The 18,109-nt window shown below is 39.1% G+C and overlaps 1 protein-coding gene across 1 annotated transcript in view; it reads right to left on the bottom strand.

Moving 5' to 3' along the window:
- The window catches only part of ROCK1 (Rho-associated, coiled-coil containing protein kinase 1), a 62,674-nt gene extending 44,797 nt beyond the window's left edge, over positions 1–17,877 (bottom strand). Inside the window, exon 1 of the mRNA XM_009695942.1 lies at positions 17,785–17,877. Within this exon, the coding sequence (XP_009694244.1) occupies positions 17,785–17,877 (93 nt within the window). The remainder of the gene's footprint in view (positions 1–17,784) is intronic.
- Between the last annotated feature and the right edge of the window lie 232 nt (positions 17,878–18,109).

The raw sequence follows: 18,109 nt of genomic DNA, 5'->3' as shown, positions 1-18,109 counted from the left end.
TTTTCCCCAGGATTTGTTTTATGAAAGCATTTTTCCAGCATCCAATTTAAAAAAAAAAGCCATAGAAAAGCACTACTTTCCTGGAAATCTATATGAACTAAGGGACTGGTAATGCTCAGTGTGTGTGTTATATATCTCTCCCTATATATACTCACTAGTGGTTCAAAAGCCATGTCCAGTCAGGTCAGGTAGCATCTGCTACTTTCCATTCATATAAACTCTATGTTTGTAAAACACCTAGTAAAGCAGGTTCCCAATTTCTAAATACTTCAAAAGATCAACAAGTGATATTCCAAAACATAATTAAAGAGCAGTAGTATCATCTCAAGAATTCAGAGTTATACTTTTGTCAGACATCCTGCACTTCACTCCCCAGAAGTCCCTGCCAGACCACAAAGCCAATTTCTGAAGAACGACATAAATACATGCATGTAAACAGTCATTTGGGAAACAGATCCTTGTTACCAAACATGGTCACTTTATAACTGAAAATACTCACCTAGCCTCAGAAACTTCAGAGGAAATGAAGAAAACAGCTACATCTTTTGTGGTATTCAAACAAAATGCACTGGCATTGAAGTAAACTCTGGTTAAAATTAACTAGACTCTGAATTACAGATAAGCAATTTGATTTAGAAAAGGAAAAAAACAACCACTTGGCATTAGGAAACGTCCAACAGCAGGAGGTATGTGTGTGTATACACTCTGTATACATACATTTACACATCCCAAACAACCAATCTGTGAAAATAATAAAAAAAAAATCTGACCTATCACTTTCATTTTGATTCACATGTTAAAAACTGTTTGCTTGGCAGGAGAAACAAGAAGGACCACAAACTGCAAGAGAGACACACTCTTTTGCACTTGAAAAGTTATGAGTAGTTCATGATGCAAACCTCTACATGTAAGACAAAGTCTTCAGAGAAGTCAAGCAATGCACCATATCATCCAATACTGTCATGTAAAACACACTCAAAAACCCCCTTACTTGCTTCAGTCAAGATACCACATTGTATGACTCGGAGCAAATAAAAAACCGAATTTCCTCTCTTTTTTGAATCACTGCAGATCAACTTTGAGATCATACAACACTAAACGTTTAGAGCTTTCTTTCTTGCTCCTTCAATTTGGATTTAAGGGACGAGCATGTGAGTTGGTCCCTACTTAATAATTTTGTCCCTTTACCTATCGAACAAGTCTCAACTCTTATGTAATCTTTTCTCATTCGAAAAACCTCTTAATCCATTTATTCCCTGGAAGATAAAATGACACTTTGTCCAGTTTAGCCGATTCATTTAAAAGCCAATTTTTATAAATGAGAATGCAGGTTGAAAGATGACTATATCACTTATGATATCATTGAATATATCTATTTTTCCCTACCTCTTGCTGTAAGGAAATAAGAACACGGCAGAAGATCAACATCAGGTCAAACCAAGCCCATCTATGAATAGACAAGTTATTCCTCCTGAAAACCAATACGAAAGTTCATGGTTGTCCAGAAGACACGAGCAATAAAGTTCAGAAGAGCCGAGTAAGTACTTCTGAACTCTCGCATGCTGTTTCTACATAAAAGATTAACAACTGAAAGTCTTCTGAAGATCCTATAACCTCACTCTGGCTCCAAACATTGTTCAATATCATGAGCATGTCAAAAACATATTTCAATTTTTAATTACCAAAATGCCAAAGCCATCAATAAATATGGCAGAGCCAGCAGTAAGATCTTAACAATGGCAAAGCAAATATAAGATATTATATCTTACATTTCTTATCCTATCTTCAGAATAAGTTTGCTGTTTTCTGTAAAAAGTGTCTTAAAAGATAAATGTGGCTTACATCTTCAGTTCTGTCCAGAGTCAACTACCAACACACTGTATTCTGAACTAGCTGAAATACAGATCAGCTGAAATATAGATCACCCTAACATCTGTCTGATTGTAAAAGTTAAATTCTAAAAAAAAATATTTCTGGCACTTCTAAGTTTTATTACAGAATAATAATCTGTTGAGAAAAAAATACACTTGAAATCAGAGCATAGTCTGGGCACTTTTTTTTTTTTAAACTCTTAGGGTTCCATCAGAAGACAGACACCAGATTTAACCGACTACTTCAGTTACTTTTTGAAAGCATATCAATATGTGTACTTAAAGTCATGATTTTATGCCCAAATAAACGGCGTATCTTCATGCAGTAAAACTTCACTGTTGCTTGGCTACAGGTGGCTGTATATGGTAACAATCTTTCATAAGCCCAATTATCTGTATTACTGCCATACTCACGAAAAAGAATTACAGCCCATTTTCTGAAAACTTTATTCTATGCTAAGTCTTAATTTGGAGAGTTATATACTCATTGAGCAACTTCTCACCTGAAGCCATCACGACACAAAATCTCAATGTGTAAGAACTCCTACCAGCTCCTGATCATTTTGCAAGTTTCTCTTACCTTAGTAGAGATCTTTTCCCAACATAAATGGTCATTTGAATTTGCTGGTTTAAGTCTTGGGAATATTTTTTTTCCCTCTTTCCAGATAGAGTTCAACTTCACTTGAAAGGTATTAAATGTCATAGAGAAAAATTTAACTCTACAGGAGCTGCTTTTCCTACTATTTTTCTTTTTTGAATTCAGATACAACTGCAATTTATATTTGCTATTTAGGATGAAAATTATTTAAAACATCTAACAGCAGTTTATCTTTTTGTACATTTAGAAACCAGATTTGTTGTGTATGCATTCTGTGGTTGAGTTTCCTCCAACTCTTCACGTCACTAGATCTAAAGATTTTTCTCATAAAGTCTGTTTGGTTTGTTTTTTTTTTTTCTGGCCAGATCTGATGTTACAAGACAAATGACACAAACATTGTGCTGCTCAGCACAGATATCATATCCCACATAGTGTCGCCTCAGAAAATGGGACCTTGACAGCTACGGCTGAGAAAGCAATTTGTACATGTAGTATACGTAAGTATTGTGTGCTTAACTAGCACTGCTGCAAACTCATTGTTGTGCTGATTCGAGAACTTCGCTGACACTTCGAAACCAAAGCTAGAATAAGACAAAGGGAAAACCAACTAGTGAAACACTGTACAGGTATTTTCTTAAAAGCTTGAGAATCACAAAACCATAGAACAGCCCAGGGTGGAAGGGACTTTGAAAGGCCATCTGGCCCAGCCCTTCATGGGAAAGGGAGCCTAGGTGAGATGATCTAGCACCCTGTCCAATAGCATCTTGAAAAACTCCATGTCCCTGAGGAGGTTGTTCCAGTGATTGACTGTTCTCACTGTAAAAAATTTCTTTATCAAGATGAAAGCTCTCCCAATGCAACTTGTACCCATTGCCCCTTGTCTTCTCTATGTGATTCCCTGTGAAAAGATAGCCTCCATCTTCCTTGTAGCTGCCCTTTAAGTACTGGAATACTCCGATGAGGTTCCCCCAAGCCTTCTCTTCTCCAGGGAGAAAAGACCTAACTCCTTCAGTCTTTCCTCATGGGGCAGGTTCTCCAGCGCTTTCATCATCTTGGTGGCCCTCCTCTGGACCCCCTCCAGTCTGTCCGCTTCTTTCTTGAATTGCGGGGACCAGAACTGGACACAGCACTCCAGGTGCGGCCTGATCTGCGCCGAGTGGGATGAGCACATCTCCATCTCTGCTCGTAATGTCCCTGGGGATGCAGCCCAGGATCCGATTTGCCTTCGTCGCTGCAGCGGTCCTCTGCTGACCCACGTTCAGCTTCTCGTCCACCAGCACCCCCAGGTCCCTTTCAGCAAGGTTGCAGCCCAGCCACATGGATCCCAGCCTGTACTGGGCTCTTGGGTTACGTCGTGCCAGGTGCAGGACTTTGTACTCATCGTTGTTAAACTTCATACTGTTCTTACTTTCCCACTGTTCCAGCCTCTCCAGGTCTCTCTGTAAGACAGCTCTCCTTTCGAAGTGTCCACCTCACCACCCAGTTTAGTGCTACCAGCAAACCTGGCAAGGCTGCTTTCGATCCCATCATCCAGATCATTTATGAAGATGTCAGACAGCATGATGCCCAGTATCCAGCCCTGGAAGACCCCACTTGTGACAGGCTGCCAGCCCGAGTAAAAACTCTTGACCACCAAGAGATCTTTTGAGATATATTTTTAAACTAGAATATTTGATGTCTCACCAAAATTAATTCAAGCACATATTGGCAAATGTTATGCAGATAATTCCTTGTGCCATTCTGGTGTCATCACACAGGATATAGAAATATTCTCATCATAGTTCCTTCTAAACAAATCTAGAGTAGGAAATTGTAATTTCACAGTACTGGAAACAAAAGCTCCTATCGATTATTCCGAAGCTTAGAATACTTCAACTGAATTTTCAGGGTTTTTTATTTTAAAGGAAAATGCATGTGAGGATTTCATATTTTTCATCATATATACAAAAAGTACCATGAATGTACTGAACATAAATCTTTTCTTTCTAGCCAACTCATTTACCTAATGATGATCTCAAGTGACTAATGAAGCTTTTCACAGAAAGGCTTTCCTGGCAACTTGGGAAGCATGCCTTCAAAAGTAAAGTAAAAGGCAAGCAAAGTGGTACATGAATTCAAGAAACAGAATTATTTCAGAGAACTAATCAACTTTATTTATTACAACCCTCAAACTATTTAGGTCAATGGAACATTTCAGTGATCTTTCCCCCTTTCCTCCAGTGATGACACTACTGGAAGCTATGGCAAACAGGAACAGCCTCTTGTTACACTACTGAGCATTATCAGCTGAGCACTGGACACTGTAGTTTGTAAGTTTAACTGCAGTTTAAAATGCATATATCTTCATTTTAACAGCTTCATATACACACACAACAGAGGTCAAAGTCAAGCAGTACTGAACTTTTTCCATAAAAAGCATCAAATTTCATGAAGCTCTTCTTAATTTGTCTCCAGTTTTCCCCCCAGAGAACACAATAAATCCCTACCACACTGTCTACGCAAAGTTAGAGGCCGATGAACATTATGAACACTAAAGTTTCCATGCTACTAAAAAAGTTAACTCATTGTAAGAATTTACTTATTATATAGAAGCAAAGTAATTTTTAAGCTCAGATACTAATATATACTAATACACAAACTAATTTTCTTTACTTAAAAACAGTATCTTACAGACATAAGTCTATGTTCAGATAAATTAGTTTCCCTATTTATCTGTGGGAACATATGCAACTAAAGAAAATGTAAAACCAACTCAAAATACTTAAAAATCTGAAAGCAATGGCTTATATTAAAACAGCACAGTTTAACATTGCATCTTCATTGGTATGTTATAAATAGAATCACACCTTCCATTTTGAGCTATTTTAGAAAGTCATCTTGTGGAGGTTTAGTTTTTTTTTGGTCATTGATACTTGTCACATGTGTGCTTGAAGCTTGGTGTCCGTTTTTCAAACACACCATGATACTACCCGTAAAATTTCCTTACCTCTTAAAAAGAGTACAAACAGTAGCTTGCCTCCACACCATCAAACCCACAAATTGGGGGGTCAGGGAAGTACTTCCTTATTTTAGACGCAGGAAACAGAAACTAAAAACAGTGTCACAAAAAGCCTGAAGAAATCAGGAAGCCCTGACATAAGTCACCATAGGCCAAACAAACAATTCCAACCCCCAAAATCATCTTTAATTATGATCTTTCTAATTTCTCTGCCTGTTTCCCAAACTTCGTATTTGTATTTATACCTTAGGGATAGACAAGACCTCCTTCTACACAAAGAGTTTGTTTTGGTGTTTGCTTTTTTTTTTTTTTTTTTTGTTTTTTTTTTTTTTGCGGGGGGGGGGGGGGGTGTTGTTCTTGTACACTACCACCACCCCATAAGTGAAATCTGTTTTGCGTTCTGCAGTTTTGAATATTCAAAAGTGCAAAAGGACAATATCACAGTCTGATACTGCACTGATGCTCCCTATTTGATGATCTTTCATTTACTAAGTAGGAGGAGAAAAGAGGATAATATGGCACACCAGCTTTGATTTCAACTTGTATGGCTTTTCAGGTGAGGTTTGGTTGGTACTCAAACAAGTATTTAAATGGAATGATTGACTTTCCACAATCTCAAAGTGAAATAGATAAACAGTTATTTTTTAAAACTGTTAAGAATGAAGTAATTTGTGGTAGGCAAATACCCACTGCACAAGTTTAAGAGTTACCTCAAGAGCCTATGAACAGACAGGACTGGCATTACTGACAAAATTATTTCTTTTGTCATCTGCACAATCAATTGCTCCTCCTCATCCTATCAGAACTTCATTACTTGACTTCTTCTGCAGTAGAAGTGAAACAGAAATTAAGTGATCCGAACAGTGAAGAACATGAGATCTAAGTAACAGACATTTTCCTTCTGTATTAAAAAAATCTAAGTGATTCTTGGGTTTTGCAGAGCTGAGGACACAGGTATCTTCCTCAACTTAAGCATGAGCTCTTCTGCTTAACATTGCTTTTACTTTCCTCTAGATGAAGAAAGGAGGCTTAACTAATAAACCAGCTCATTTCTATAGCTCTATGATGGAGAAGCTGCACTTCATCATACCTAAAAACCATTTGTTTATCATGATGCAACTCCAAGGCAAGCAGGATCTACAGGAGATTGTCTTAAGTATGAGCTTTAGCTCAAAGTTGCAAGATACTTGTTAAAAAGAGAAGATTGCGTCTCTTTCCACTGTTATGAAAAAGGTTATGTTGATTACAACTCCTCTGAGAAAATAAAAATATTTTGTGAAAGCATCAGATTACTTCCAAAATTCTTCAAAAACTCACAGCTACATTTCATTTTTTTCACTTTTGCTAACCCATTACTTCATAAGAACATTTTTTTAAATTGAACTCTTGACTGGTAATTCCTCTTGCAGAAGCAAGCTTACCATTTCATCAACTTCTTTCTAAAATACACCTTTGTTGTATACCGTTATTTCCTCCCACAAAATGTGAGTAATGCAACCCCACTGAAAGGTAAGTTTGATGATGTTGAAAGACACAAGGAAGAAAGCGAGAGATGTCCTGCTTTAGTACAGTTCATCGACCTCTCAAAAGACAGCCTGATTTGAGGGAAAAAATCCTCAGTTGCCTATTCTGGTTGAATCTTTAAATTGAAAAATTAGGTTTCTACTCCCAGGGCATCAGAAACTTGGGAAGCAGCTTCCCAACCTGCAAATAGATGGTTTTAATCAATCCTTTCTTTTATTGTTGACCATGTCCAGAGTCTGTCAAACTGCAATGAAAAGGGGTATATCAAAAAATTCCTTTTTTCCTTCCCCTAGAATTCATGGTTCTCAGATCCTCCTTTCCCATGAACTTACCAAGAACTATGATAGAAACTATTCTTTACATGAAGGTGAAGTTGATCTGACTCCCTCCTTTGCCAGGAGCTCAAATAGGAGGTTGTCATGACCATAACAAAGAAAACAGAAGGTCAAGAACAATGCAGCCATCCCAACTCTTCCCTGATGCTACCCAAAATCAACTGTACAGAAGGCAGAAAGTTACGCAGGAGTCCCTTCCAGGTGCAGTTCCAGAACCAAAGCAGTTCAAGCAGCACCAGCATCATAACACTCCAATTTTTCCTCTAACTGGCATCTTTGATTACATCTCAAGACCAAACCACTGATGAAAATAGTGTTATGTATACATCGCATTAAGCAGGACAAAGGCTTTGTTATGAGAGCCTGAAGGCATTTTAGGACAGAAAAGAAACAATAGGAGAAAGTTTCAAAGACTCCTCTGACCTTACACTCATCAAGAATTACAAGCAAGAGCGACTTTTAGTCCTTTCCTTACTCCACTCCAATCTGCCAAGTGGAATCAGCGAACAGCTCTGAATGCACAAGTTACTTACACAAGGCCTTCTTTGTGTTACATCTCTACTCTTTAGATAAATAACCCAGATTTCTCCTGAAGATGGTCATCCTAACAAGAGTCTTCACAGCTTGTTTCAGAACCATAATGTGACTAGTTCTGACGATTTCTCCAACTGTCTAAGTTTTACAGGCCAAAAGCATTTCCAAACACTTTAAGGTCATGCTATGTCCAGAAACCATAAGCACAAAACAGTTTGTGGGCTATGAGAAAGGCTGAAAATAGCCACGAGCACTTTAGTAAAAGGCAGAAGACAAAAGCTTCCAGGAAGCACACTGATCTATTCTCTACAGAGAGAGCCTAGCTTCTTAATGACACCTCCAATTCCAAATTCAGTGTAGGAAAAAGGCCACAAGCAAAAAACCAACCCAGCAAAAGACACAATCACATCAGAAGTTCAGTTTTCACTCCATAGGCCTTAACGGTCATTTGGTTATTTCCATCACCATCTTTGCTCTGCTAGCGTTGGCAACAGTAGCCCCTGTGTCAAGAGCCATGACAATTGTTGCCAATACTAGCAGAGCAAAAACTTCAAGTCCTAGTAAGTCTACCATTTGGCTGGCACCATTTTTGGCCTTGTATTCCTACAGAAGAGGATATACAGTGTGTAACAGCTGGTTTGAATGCCCCCAAGAACACCACAAACTGCATCACTGGTATGTCAGCAATTGTTTGTTTAATTGCCAATGAACTTAGTAGTAACTGGAGTTTAAGGCGGAGAAGAGCAGCTCGCAGAAGGTGTATTAGAGCAATGAACAAACTGCTAGGTAGGCTGAAGTGGCTGAGGAACCCTTCGTCTTTGTAAGGGGAGAATAAATTCTCTCAGCTTAAAACTGACAGGATTCTTTGCCTACAATCAAAGCTACTTCCTAAAAAGAGATTAGTATAATAATACATCAGTATAATAAGATTTCCTAGCAAAGAAGGGCTCGTGAAGAAATCCTATGATTCCACCTCTAACACTGACAGCAGTGCATAATATCAAGACAAAGCTGCGACGCACCAGTATCACCTCTCTCTCCAGCTACAGTTTCACGTCCTGCCTGGTATTGTTCTGCACAACCTGGTATCTCTGAAAAGGCATGGGGCAAGTATAACCAGCACAAACTCATTGTTCTGACTTCACTCTCGCTCCTCCCTGAAGGATCTTCCCTACCCATTCCTACTCTATCATCTCCTAGCTGGAGAGGCTTCCTTCCCTCCTAAGTACCTTACCATAGAGTCACTCCATGCTTGCAGTCAAAGGTGCTTCTAGATCTCAATGGTGGAGTTAACGTGCTGGACTCCGTCATCCACATCCCAGGAAGATGGTGCTTGTTGTACTGACACCTTGCACTTCAGCTTCTACCACAGGCAGTCTCTCCTCCCTCTTCACCTATCTTGCAGGGACAGGTTCCTGCCCCATCAATATCAAAAAGTCTTCCACATTCCCATGCCAATAAGAAAGTCCTACCCAGCCTCCCTCACTGTCAGAAGAATGATGTACACACACAGATACAGAAAACACAATGCTACCAAGGTTCAGAATCATGAAAAACTGAAGTGGCGCTCCTGGAGCGTAAACCGGACATCACAGCAAGGCATTAACTCTTTCTTTTTCCCTCCAACAGAAAAATTCTACATCTAATCTCTTTCAGCTGCAGTTACAAATTAAATTTAATGAGCTTACCAATTCACAGCAACTGTCCCCTATGGTACGAACTCTTATGCTTAAAATCTCCAAATCTACAACTGCCTCCATGCAGAAAGTTCCTCTGGTCTTCTGTGGTAGATGCCATTCAGAAAATTATTTGGGCTACAAAGAGGTTTACTGACCAAGCGAGGAAGGCCACAACCCTTAGAGAACTCTGCAAATAAATGCAAAATGACTAATGATGACTTTTGTGTTTAGTTTCAGTGAATTTTATTCTCTGCAATGAAGTGCTAACCAAGTAAATGTACTGCTGAGAAGTGGAAACTTACAGGTTGCCCAGAGAGGTTGTGGAGTTTATCACCTTTGAGATACTCAAAAGCCATCCTGGGCAACCTGCTGTAGGTGGCCCTGCCAAAGCAGGGGGATTAGACAAGATGATCTCCAGAGGTCCCTTCCATACCCATCATTCTGTGAAATAATGATCACTTGTACTCAACAAAATGCTACTTTCACTGTGCACATGGTATTAAATATTAAAAAGGCAGACTTCTAAATCATCTTCCAAAGTAACTGATTTAGAGAGAAGAAACAAGTCTTGAGTTTTCTTTAGAAGCTTCTAACCAAAATATGGACATGAAATAAAGCTGGTTTTATCTCAAGATCTCCATTTTCTTGGAATAGTAAGCATAGCATCATCTATCAGTGGCCAGCACAAGATGACTGTCCTGACCATACTTCCTTCATGTTTTCCTATTTGAAATAACCATTATGGCTATAATACAAGTCCTACTAACCATCTTCTGAAAAACATAACTTCCTCAACCACAAAACCAGGAAAAATTTCCTAGCTGAAATCTCCAGATGTCAGGAGAAGCTTCCGGCCTCTTCTTCTCTGGAAAGTGCATTCCAGATGACATACTTAATTTTGTGTAGTCAGGGCTTTTTTTTTGGCCATTATTTACTTGCTAAAAAAGAAGCCCAGCCTCCATAGAAACAATATTTTCATAGCAGTCAGTGACTACACAGGAAAACAGCCATCTTGTATTAATGCATTAGATATCTAACATTGATAGACTTTATCAGGAAGTATCAGTTTTCCTCTGAATAGATTCATACCTTAGAATTTAATACATCTGAATACAACATAGTACTATCTGAATACTATGCAGCTTTTAAGCGAAAAAAGATAAAGAAATAATTCCTCAATATTTGCATAACTATTAGAATTCAAGGATTTCCTAGTTATATTTTTTAAAGTGAATATTATGACTCATGAAGATCTGTAAGAAGAAACAAGTATGTATTCTACTTGCGTTTCCAGATCAATTTTAACTTCTGCAGCCCAGACACACACAAGCCAGAAACACATTTAAGGTAGTTCCAACCTACAGTCCAAAATAAAGCCTTAGTTTGTGTGGTGTTTTCTACAGAGGTTTCCAAGCATCAGGTCTTTGCATCATCTCGGACCATGCAACTGAAAAAACACTTTCATGTATTTCTCAACTCTATAAAAGAAACAGAAAAAAGGAACGCATACAAAAAAATTAAGAGGGAAAGCTGAAATACAGAATCAGCACTTGGATTTAAATTAGGACCTATTATTACATAGATCTTACATACTGTCCCCATGACAGTTTGTACTGTATAAATATTGACAGGGAGTGGCAATCTTTCAGTTAGTTAAAGCCAATCCTTTACAAGACTTTGAGTATCAGAATAGACTTTGGCCTGTGCTCCAGTTCGAAGCTGGTACTGATCCGGTGCCAGTTCCCCCCCAGCAACATGGGCAGCTAACTGGACCAAGCAACTCCCACTTGTGTAGACAGCCTCTAGACTGCTGTAACGTCAGCACAATATACTCTGCCGACGTTGTTTGGATATCCATCAATACCAAAAAGCCCAAGAAGAAGCCTGACTAGATGATCACACTACAGGAGATCCAGTCGCCCCAGCAGAGCAAAACGCTACGGACAAGGAGCGGTCCAAACCACTTACCTTCTTCACTAAGATCAAGTTCCAGCTCTCGTTCAACCACTGTTAATCAGGATGTTTATTTCAGCAGACTACCAAGAAACCTAAAAGATGGTATTATTTGCATTTGTTTTAAATGAACTATAACTGGGTGTTGTCTGCATAGTCCTTACAGTTTACCAATATTGTCTCATCATCCTTCTGGCTTTATTGCTGCTTGAATGACTGGACAAATTAAAGCAAAGACAGAATAGTTTTCAACCATTCTCTAACTTTGTTCTCAAAGAAGGAAGTTCAGTTTTTCAGTATGTCCATTTGGAACTGCAATTTCCTGATGACAAAGGAGTTTTGATAAATAGTATCAGGCAACATCCACCAAAAAAAAATTAGAAGTTTTTAATTACATGTTTTGGGACCTCTCAAATTCAAGATAAACATCCTGTGTTGAGACAAACATCTCAGTATTCCTTGGTAAGAGACCTAAAAAAGCTTTTTATTTTTATGTAGTACTAAAGTATGTCCTAGGGAATTCTGCTAACAGCAACTGTGAGGCTACCAATATCATTTGCTCATAGTGCTTCTCAATATTTATTAAGTTCTCAATGAGTGGCTCCTGAAGCTATCCTTGTCCTCCAAGATTTACAGAACAACAGGCTGATTTTCAATTTGTCCAACAAACAAATTCCAGGTGTTTCCCTCTTCCTTCCCACCATCAGCAAAAAACTAAAGCACTCCACAGTTGCCACAGAAAAGGACATTGTTTACAAATATTTTTACTTATAGCTACAAGGTCTTGGGTTTTTTTTTTTAACTCCTCTTATTGAAACTTCTCTTAATACCAACTTTCTACTATCATTCTTGATCAAAACTTTCTATAGGAGAAATAATGACATTCCTACAGCCTTTTGTTTTATGAACAGAAGAATTGGCTAAGTTAACTGCTACTCCCATATAAAACCCACCATACACTGTGAATCAAATGCTAACATTTTAACAGTCCCACCATTTCTACTGTTAACTTCCTAGATGGCTTACATAATACTAAAAGAGCCTTCCAAGACATGCAACCTGAAATGAGAATCCACCAAGTTACTGCATTTCCAAAGCCAACTTACAGTTGCATTTTACCTTTGATTAACATACCAAGTTATATATTTCATCATTAATTTCACATCACCTATGTATTTCATAATTCTTAGTGATTAGCAGGTAATATTAACCTGCAACTAGATTTTTGCATATAAAGCTTTGATATCTTAACTTGAAGATACAGAACTGTATTTCCAGGTCAGCCAGAAGTCTTACTTCAGATCTAACTACAGAAATCACAGAATCATTTGGGTTGAAAGGGACCTTAAAGATGATCTCGTTCCAACCCCCATGGCCATGGGTAAGGACACCTTCCACTACAGCAGGCTGCTCACAGCCCCATCCAACCTGGCCTTGAACACTTCCAGGGATGGGGCAGCCACAGCTTCTCTGGGCGACCTGTTCTGGTGCTTCACCACCTCATAGTAACAAAACCTTCCTCCTTATGTCCAATCTAAATCTAGCCTCACTCAGTTTAAAACCGCTGCCCCTTGTCCTGTCACTACAGGCCCTGGTAAAAGGTGTGTCTCTGTCAAAAAAGAGAGACATTCAGACTTTTTTTCCAAATATTCCCAAGCCCTTCCCCGCAGCGCCGCTCTCGATCCATTCAGTATCCAGTCTGTACCGATACTGGTGATTGCCCCAACCCAAGCGCAGGACCTTGCACTTGGATCTAAAGAAACGTGTCCAAGGAGATTTAGTCAACCATGGCATTTCCCCTTACTTGGAACTGCCTCCAGACAACTTACAGCATTCTGAACCTGACAATCTGCAAATGTTCAAACTCTGCTTTTTCTATGCAAAAGCTTCATTAGCAAACGAGTAAGCTTCTTGGATACCAAGTTTCTCTGGCGCTTTATCACTCAGATCCTAAGAGCATAGTTAATGTAGTTTCAGTGAAGGTGATTTTGAACAGTTAATTTGGTAGATATGAACTTTTGAAATAAAGGTACTTTAAGTCATATTCTTTACTGTTATTTATTTACCAACTCCCTAACCACAAGGTCTTCAGAAGTGCTCTCTAACAAGTGTAGCAGAAGGGACAAAAGGTCTTGTGACAATAGAGATTCAGAACTCCAAATCCCAAAGATGAGGTCATCTCACCTTCTCCTATGCAAGACAGACCAACATGAATTCATCCCGCTGAATATGAAACAGACCTAGGAAAACCAGGTAAATCATGCTCCGCACCTGTGTATTTTTGGTGCAACAAAAACGGAAACCTCTTGAGACTAGATAAACCAAGTTTGTCATATGCAATGTTTACTGCTATCAGTTAGGTTGAAGCCAAACTGCTGAACAAGTGAAACATTTGACATCTTTGAATATCAAGACCATCAAAAGTCTGAAGCTTTAAAAATCAACTACTTGAGTAATTGACCAAGTACTTGAATAACCGAGTTACTCAAGTGTCTACATAAAACATCAAAAGACTCTTTGTGAGTTATTACCAGAGCAGAGAGAGCACCAAAAAGCATTTTCACAAAAATTTACTAGTTATTTTTGAATCAAAAGCATAGGCAGCTTCAGGTCAAGACATCCCCCATCCATTCACCCATTACACTCCTCCCTCCCTACTCTCCAAAAACTGGAAGCCCATAAATCCCAAGGATTTAGTAAGAAACACAGAGGAATAAGAAACCTGGTTTTATTCCAGAATTGTTGTAGAAGTATGCTCATTGAATACAACTTTCCACTGCTTACTATCATTAATGAGACACGAAGCTCAAGTTAATAGCTAGTTACTTACATCGCCTTTGGCTTTACTTAGCACACCTACGGTATTCACCAGTATCTGATCATTGCACACCCTAAAGTGTGACTCCTTATCTAACGCAGCCTTCACAGCATTATTAGATCTTTTTAAGATTGCGGGACTTCCAGTATCTGATACTTGGAGAAAAAGCACGACATTATGTTGTGGCACATGCTTTACACAAAACTTCAGCTTTGGCCTCTTCATGGCTCACCAAAAATGACAGCCTATCTTTGATTTCCCAGCCTAGTACTAAATCAAGTGCATGGAAGCCTCAAAGAAACAAATAAATTTAGTTCCAGACAGTTGCAACTTAGTCAGTTTTCTTACCCTGTTTTTATTACAGTTGCATATGAGAAAATGGGAAAAATAAGCACATCTCTCTCCTGCACCTCAGCTTTCTGAATTTCCTTCCTGCAGCATGTCAACTGAAGTTATACAATACTCAGTGTGTCTTTTCCACCTGCTCTGTTGTCAGCACTCTTCCCCTACACCTCCCTGAAAGCGTAATATGCCTTCTTTTATCAGACCCCCCCATCTTCTTTTCTTAGCGTTCTCGTACTACTTCACATCTAAATCTAGAATCTTTCTAGCATACAGCACCTAGCTTATGACATTCACAAGACCCAAAGTGGTTAAAAAACTGATTTAAAAGTTATTCCATGCCTGTGTTTTAGTCTACAGGGGCTACAAACTGATAGGGAAGAGTAAAAACAGAAGCAAAATGAAGTAAAGCTAAAGAGGACAAAACCATCCTAGGAGAAGTCAAAGGCATTGCTGAGACTTTTTTTTGCACAGTCAAAAAAAAATTAAAATATGTGTTTCTTGAAACTAAAGGCACACCAGCATTTTAAGCCTACTTGTACAGAATATCAGACGCCGAATTTAAAGTGTCTGTGCATCAGTTATTCATATGTTACCATTCAGATACACACAGCTAGCTAACACCTTTGCTCAGGAAAAATGAAAACAATTATGAATAATATTAATTCACAACTTTAATCAAAGGAAAAGAAGGTTTTAGATTGAAAATGTTTTATCAAAAAGGATTTATTTTTTTGTATGGCGTCTGATCACAAATTATTTTATTTTCTTTTTAAGTGTACCACGCCTAGAGACTGACAAGTTTCCCTCTTTGACTGGGGGCTAGGGGGGGAGGAATGGGGTCTTCATCTTGGAAGATATTTTATGTGTTGATCAATTACACCCACACCTAAGGATTTCTTCCTTAAAAACATACCCACACAGATTATGATGGATTTGATATACCAACAGTACCTTGGGCCAAGAATGATGCTTGTAGTGTGAAATGTCACACTAAGAACTGGTGTAAAATATTTAAACTTCTTAGAAAGGGTTAGGATCTGTAAATTCTATAGAAAAGAGCCCAAGAACCAACTTGGGATGAGAGATGAAACAAAGTAAAAGTCCAGCCAGCAGGGAGACTGACATAGTGACCAAACATACAAAGTTAACCTACCAGCTGATTTCTTCTGAAGCACTTTCTTTAACTGTTATTAGTTTAAAAGAACAGTATCTGTAACTAGGGTTAGCAAAAAAAAAAAAAAAAGAAAAAGAAAAAAGGACAACATCGTTCCGATGACTATACCATAAGAAGCTGCCTTTTACACAAAAATATGCCCCAAAAATCTCACAAGACTTTTAAGAAATTGTCACTTTGAAGGAAATTCTTAAGATATGAGATGCAAACACATGTATTAAAACTTTACACAAGCACGACAGGAACCATCCCAACAAGTTCATTCCCAAACTGACTACAGCTTAGCTCCAAATCACAATTAAGATAACTGAAAAGGGGCAAATCCTTAAACTGATTAAAAGGTGAAGGAATACAGTTAAAGACACTACCAACTGCATGTTTGATACCTGCAACCTCCTTACTATAACTGTAAGAAGGTGCGCAGAGCACGGTCAGCATTAAAGCACATACTAGCAAACTGAGCGATGGCTAACGTAAAACTCTGTACTCTGAGCTGGATCTATACTCTTGGCATCGTACAATAGAAGCTAGGTGTAAAAACATGGGATTTGACACTAGCCTTGCGTTACCAAAATTGACACAGTATATCCTAAGCATCAGAGCTCTTCTCATTAGCTGTGGTTCTAAGATGACAGATAGACAAACTGGATCAAAAGCAGCAAGTGAACTGGAAGACGAAGGGCTACCTTCCCTTGTCACAGCAATATCCACAAGGCTCTGCTTTTATCCAGGGCTGTAGGTTTGACCCGTCAACATTTCAGAAGCTCACAAATCAGTAATAAGCTAAAGAGAGTACACAATATCATGAACTTGTACAGATTCTTTCATTAGACTCTGTTCACCTCTCCACTGCCTCACGCTCAAGTGAGCTTTCTGCTGAGAGCCGTGCAGAAGATGAAGAATGACTATTAAGAGCTATCTCCACCCCCAATCCCTTCCTCCCCAACCCCAAATGTCAGAGTTCATACTAGGAACAAATTCAATTCACTTGTTCTTCTAACAACAGAAACCCACAAAAAAAAAATACACTAAAGAACTCTTAGCACTTGCTACAGAGAAAAGAAACTCTCTACTTCAGCATAAAAGCACAAATTAATTTGCTACTATTTAAGGGCATCTCTAGGCATATCTATGTACTCAGCTAGATCCCAAACAAATTAGTTAGATTTGGCATACACTTCCTGGAGGTACTTTTTATGATCAGAACTAAAATACCATCCACCTTTGTCAAGCAACTACCAACTGATGCTGGTTTTATGCCAGGAAGTGCTATGGTTTCCTTTCTTGTGATGCAATTATAACACTGACAGCGCTAGAGAGATCCATTGAACCATCAGGTACGATCAAGTAGGGAAACAATAAGCAAGCAGCCCTCTATACCAGGCCTAGCACATCGACTAGTTTAAAACTGCATTTAAATCCCTGCCATGGCTACTTCCCCACCTGGAAGGGCATATTAATCTTGGAGCTGTGTTTTACACGCCATTAAGTAGCATTTGCAAACTCTACGCTAAACAGGCTGAAGTCACTGCTGCAGTGCTTACCCACAGCATAACAGGACCTCACTCAAAAAAAAAAAAAAAGTTGTTGAAGAGGGAATTGGTATATCAAAGCTATTTACAGTCTTCTGCTCACACACAGGACTGGCACTCACGAATCACGCCTTTGTACAAAGTGTCCACCGCCCCTTAGAACAGTCGGTGAAGAAAAGAGAGGTGGATGAAGCGAGAGAGTTGACAAGTCTGAGGCAGGGCTGGGCGGGAGCCTCCTTGGCATTGAAAGCCGCTCTCCCTGCACAGAGACATTCACGCACCCTCAGCTCAAGGCTGAGTAAACAAAACACAAGTGCGGAGTTAAGCAGGGTGGTGACTCAGCCAGGACTGCGAGATTCGGTCCCACAGGGTAAGAAATTCAGGGCGACGGGACCGGGGGGCCCATCGGCGCTCCCTACTCACCAGCAAACAGTCCACGTTCACTTCGGATTTGGGGTCCTTTAAAGTCACGTCGATTTTTTCAAACCGAGACTCAAAACTTTCTCCCGTCGACATGTTTCCGGAGATAAAAAGTTTCCCTTATTCCACAGCAAATTAAGGTTAAAAATAATGAAAAAGTAAAAAAAAAAAACAAAAAACAAAACAGGAACAAGCGAGCACAAAAGAGAAACCACACAGCCTATACCAGGCTGAGGAGCGCTTCCTGCAAAATCCCTTCAACCACAGAAGTCTCCGAGGCAAGTCCCCCACGCTGCCCCGCCAAGGGGAGAGAAAACCGAGGGAGAGT

Source organism: Cariama cristata, unplaced genomic scaffold (genome assembly GCF_000690535.1).
Source record: "Cariama cristata isolate BGI_N322 unplaced genomic scaffold, ASM69053v1 scaffold7212, whole genome shotgun sequence".
NCBI lineage: Eukaryota > Metazoa > Chordata > Aves > Cariamiformes > Cariamidae > Cariama > Cariama cristata.
This window is presented reverse-complemented; position numbering and strand designations above follow the sequence as displayed.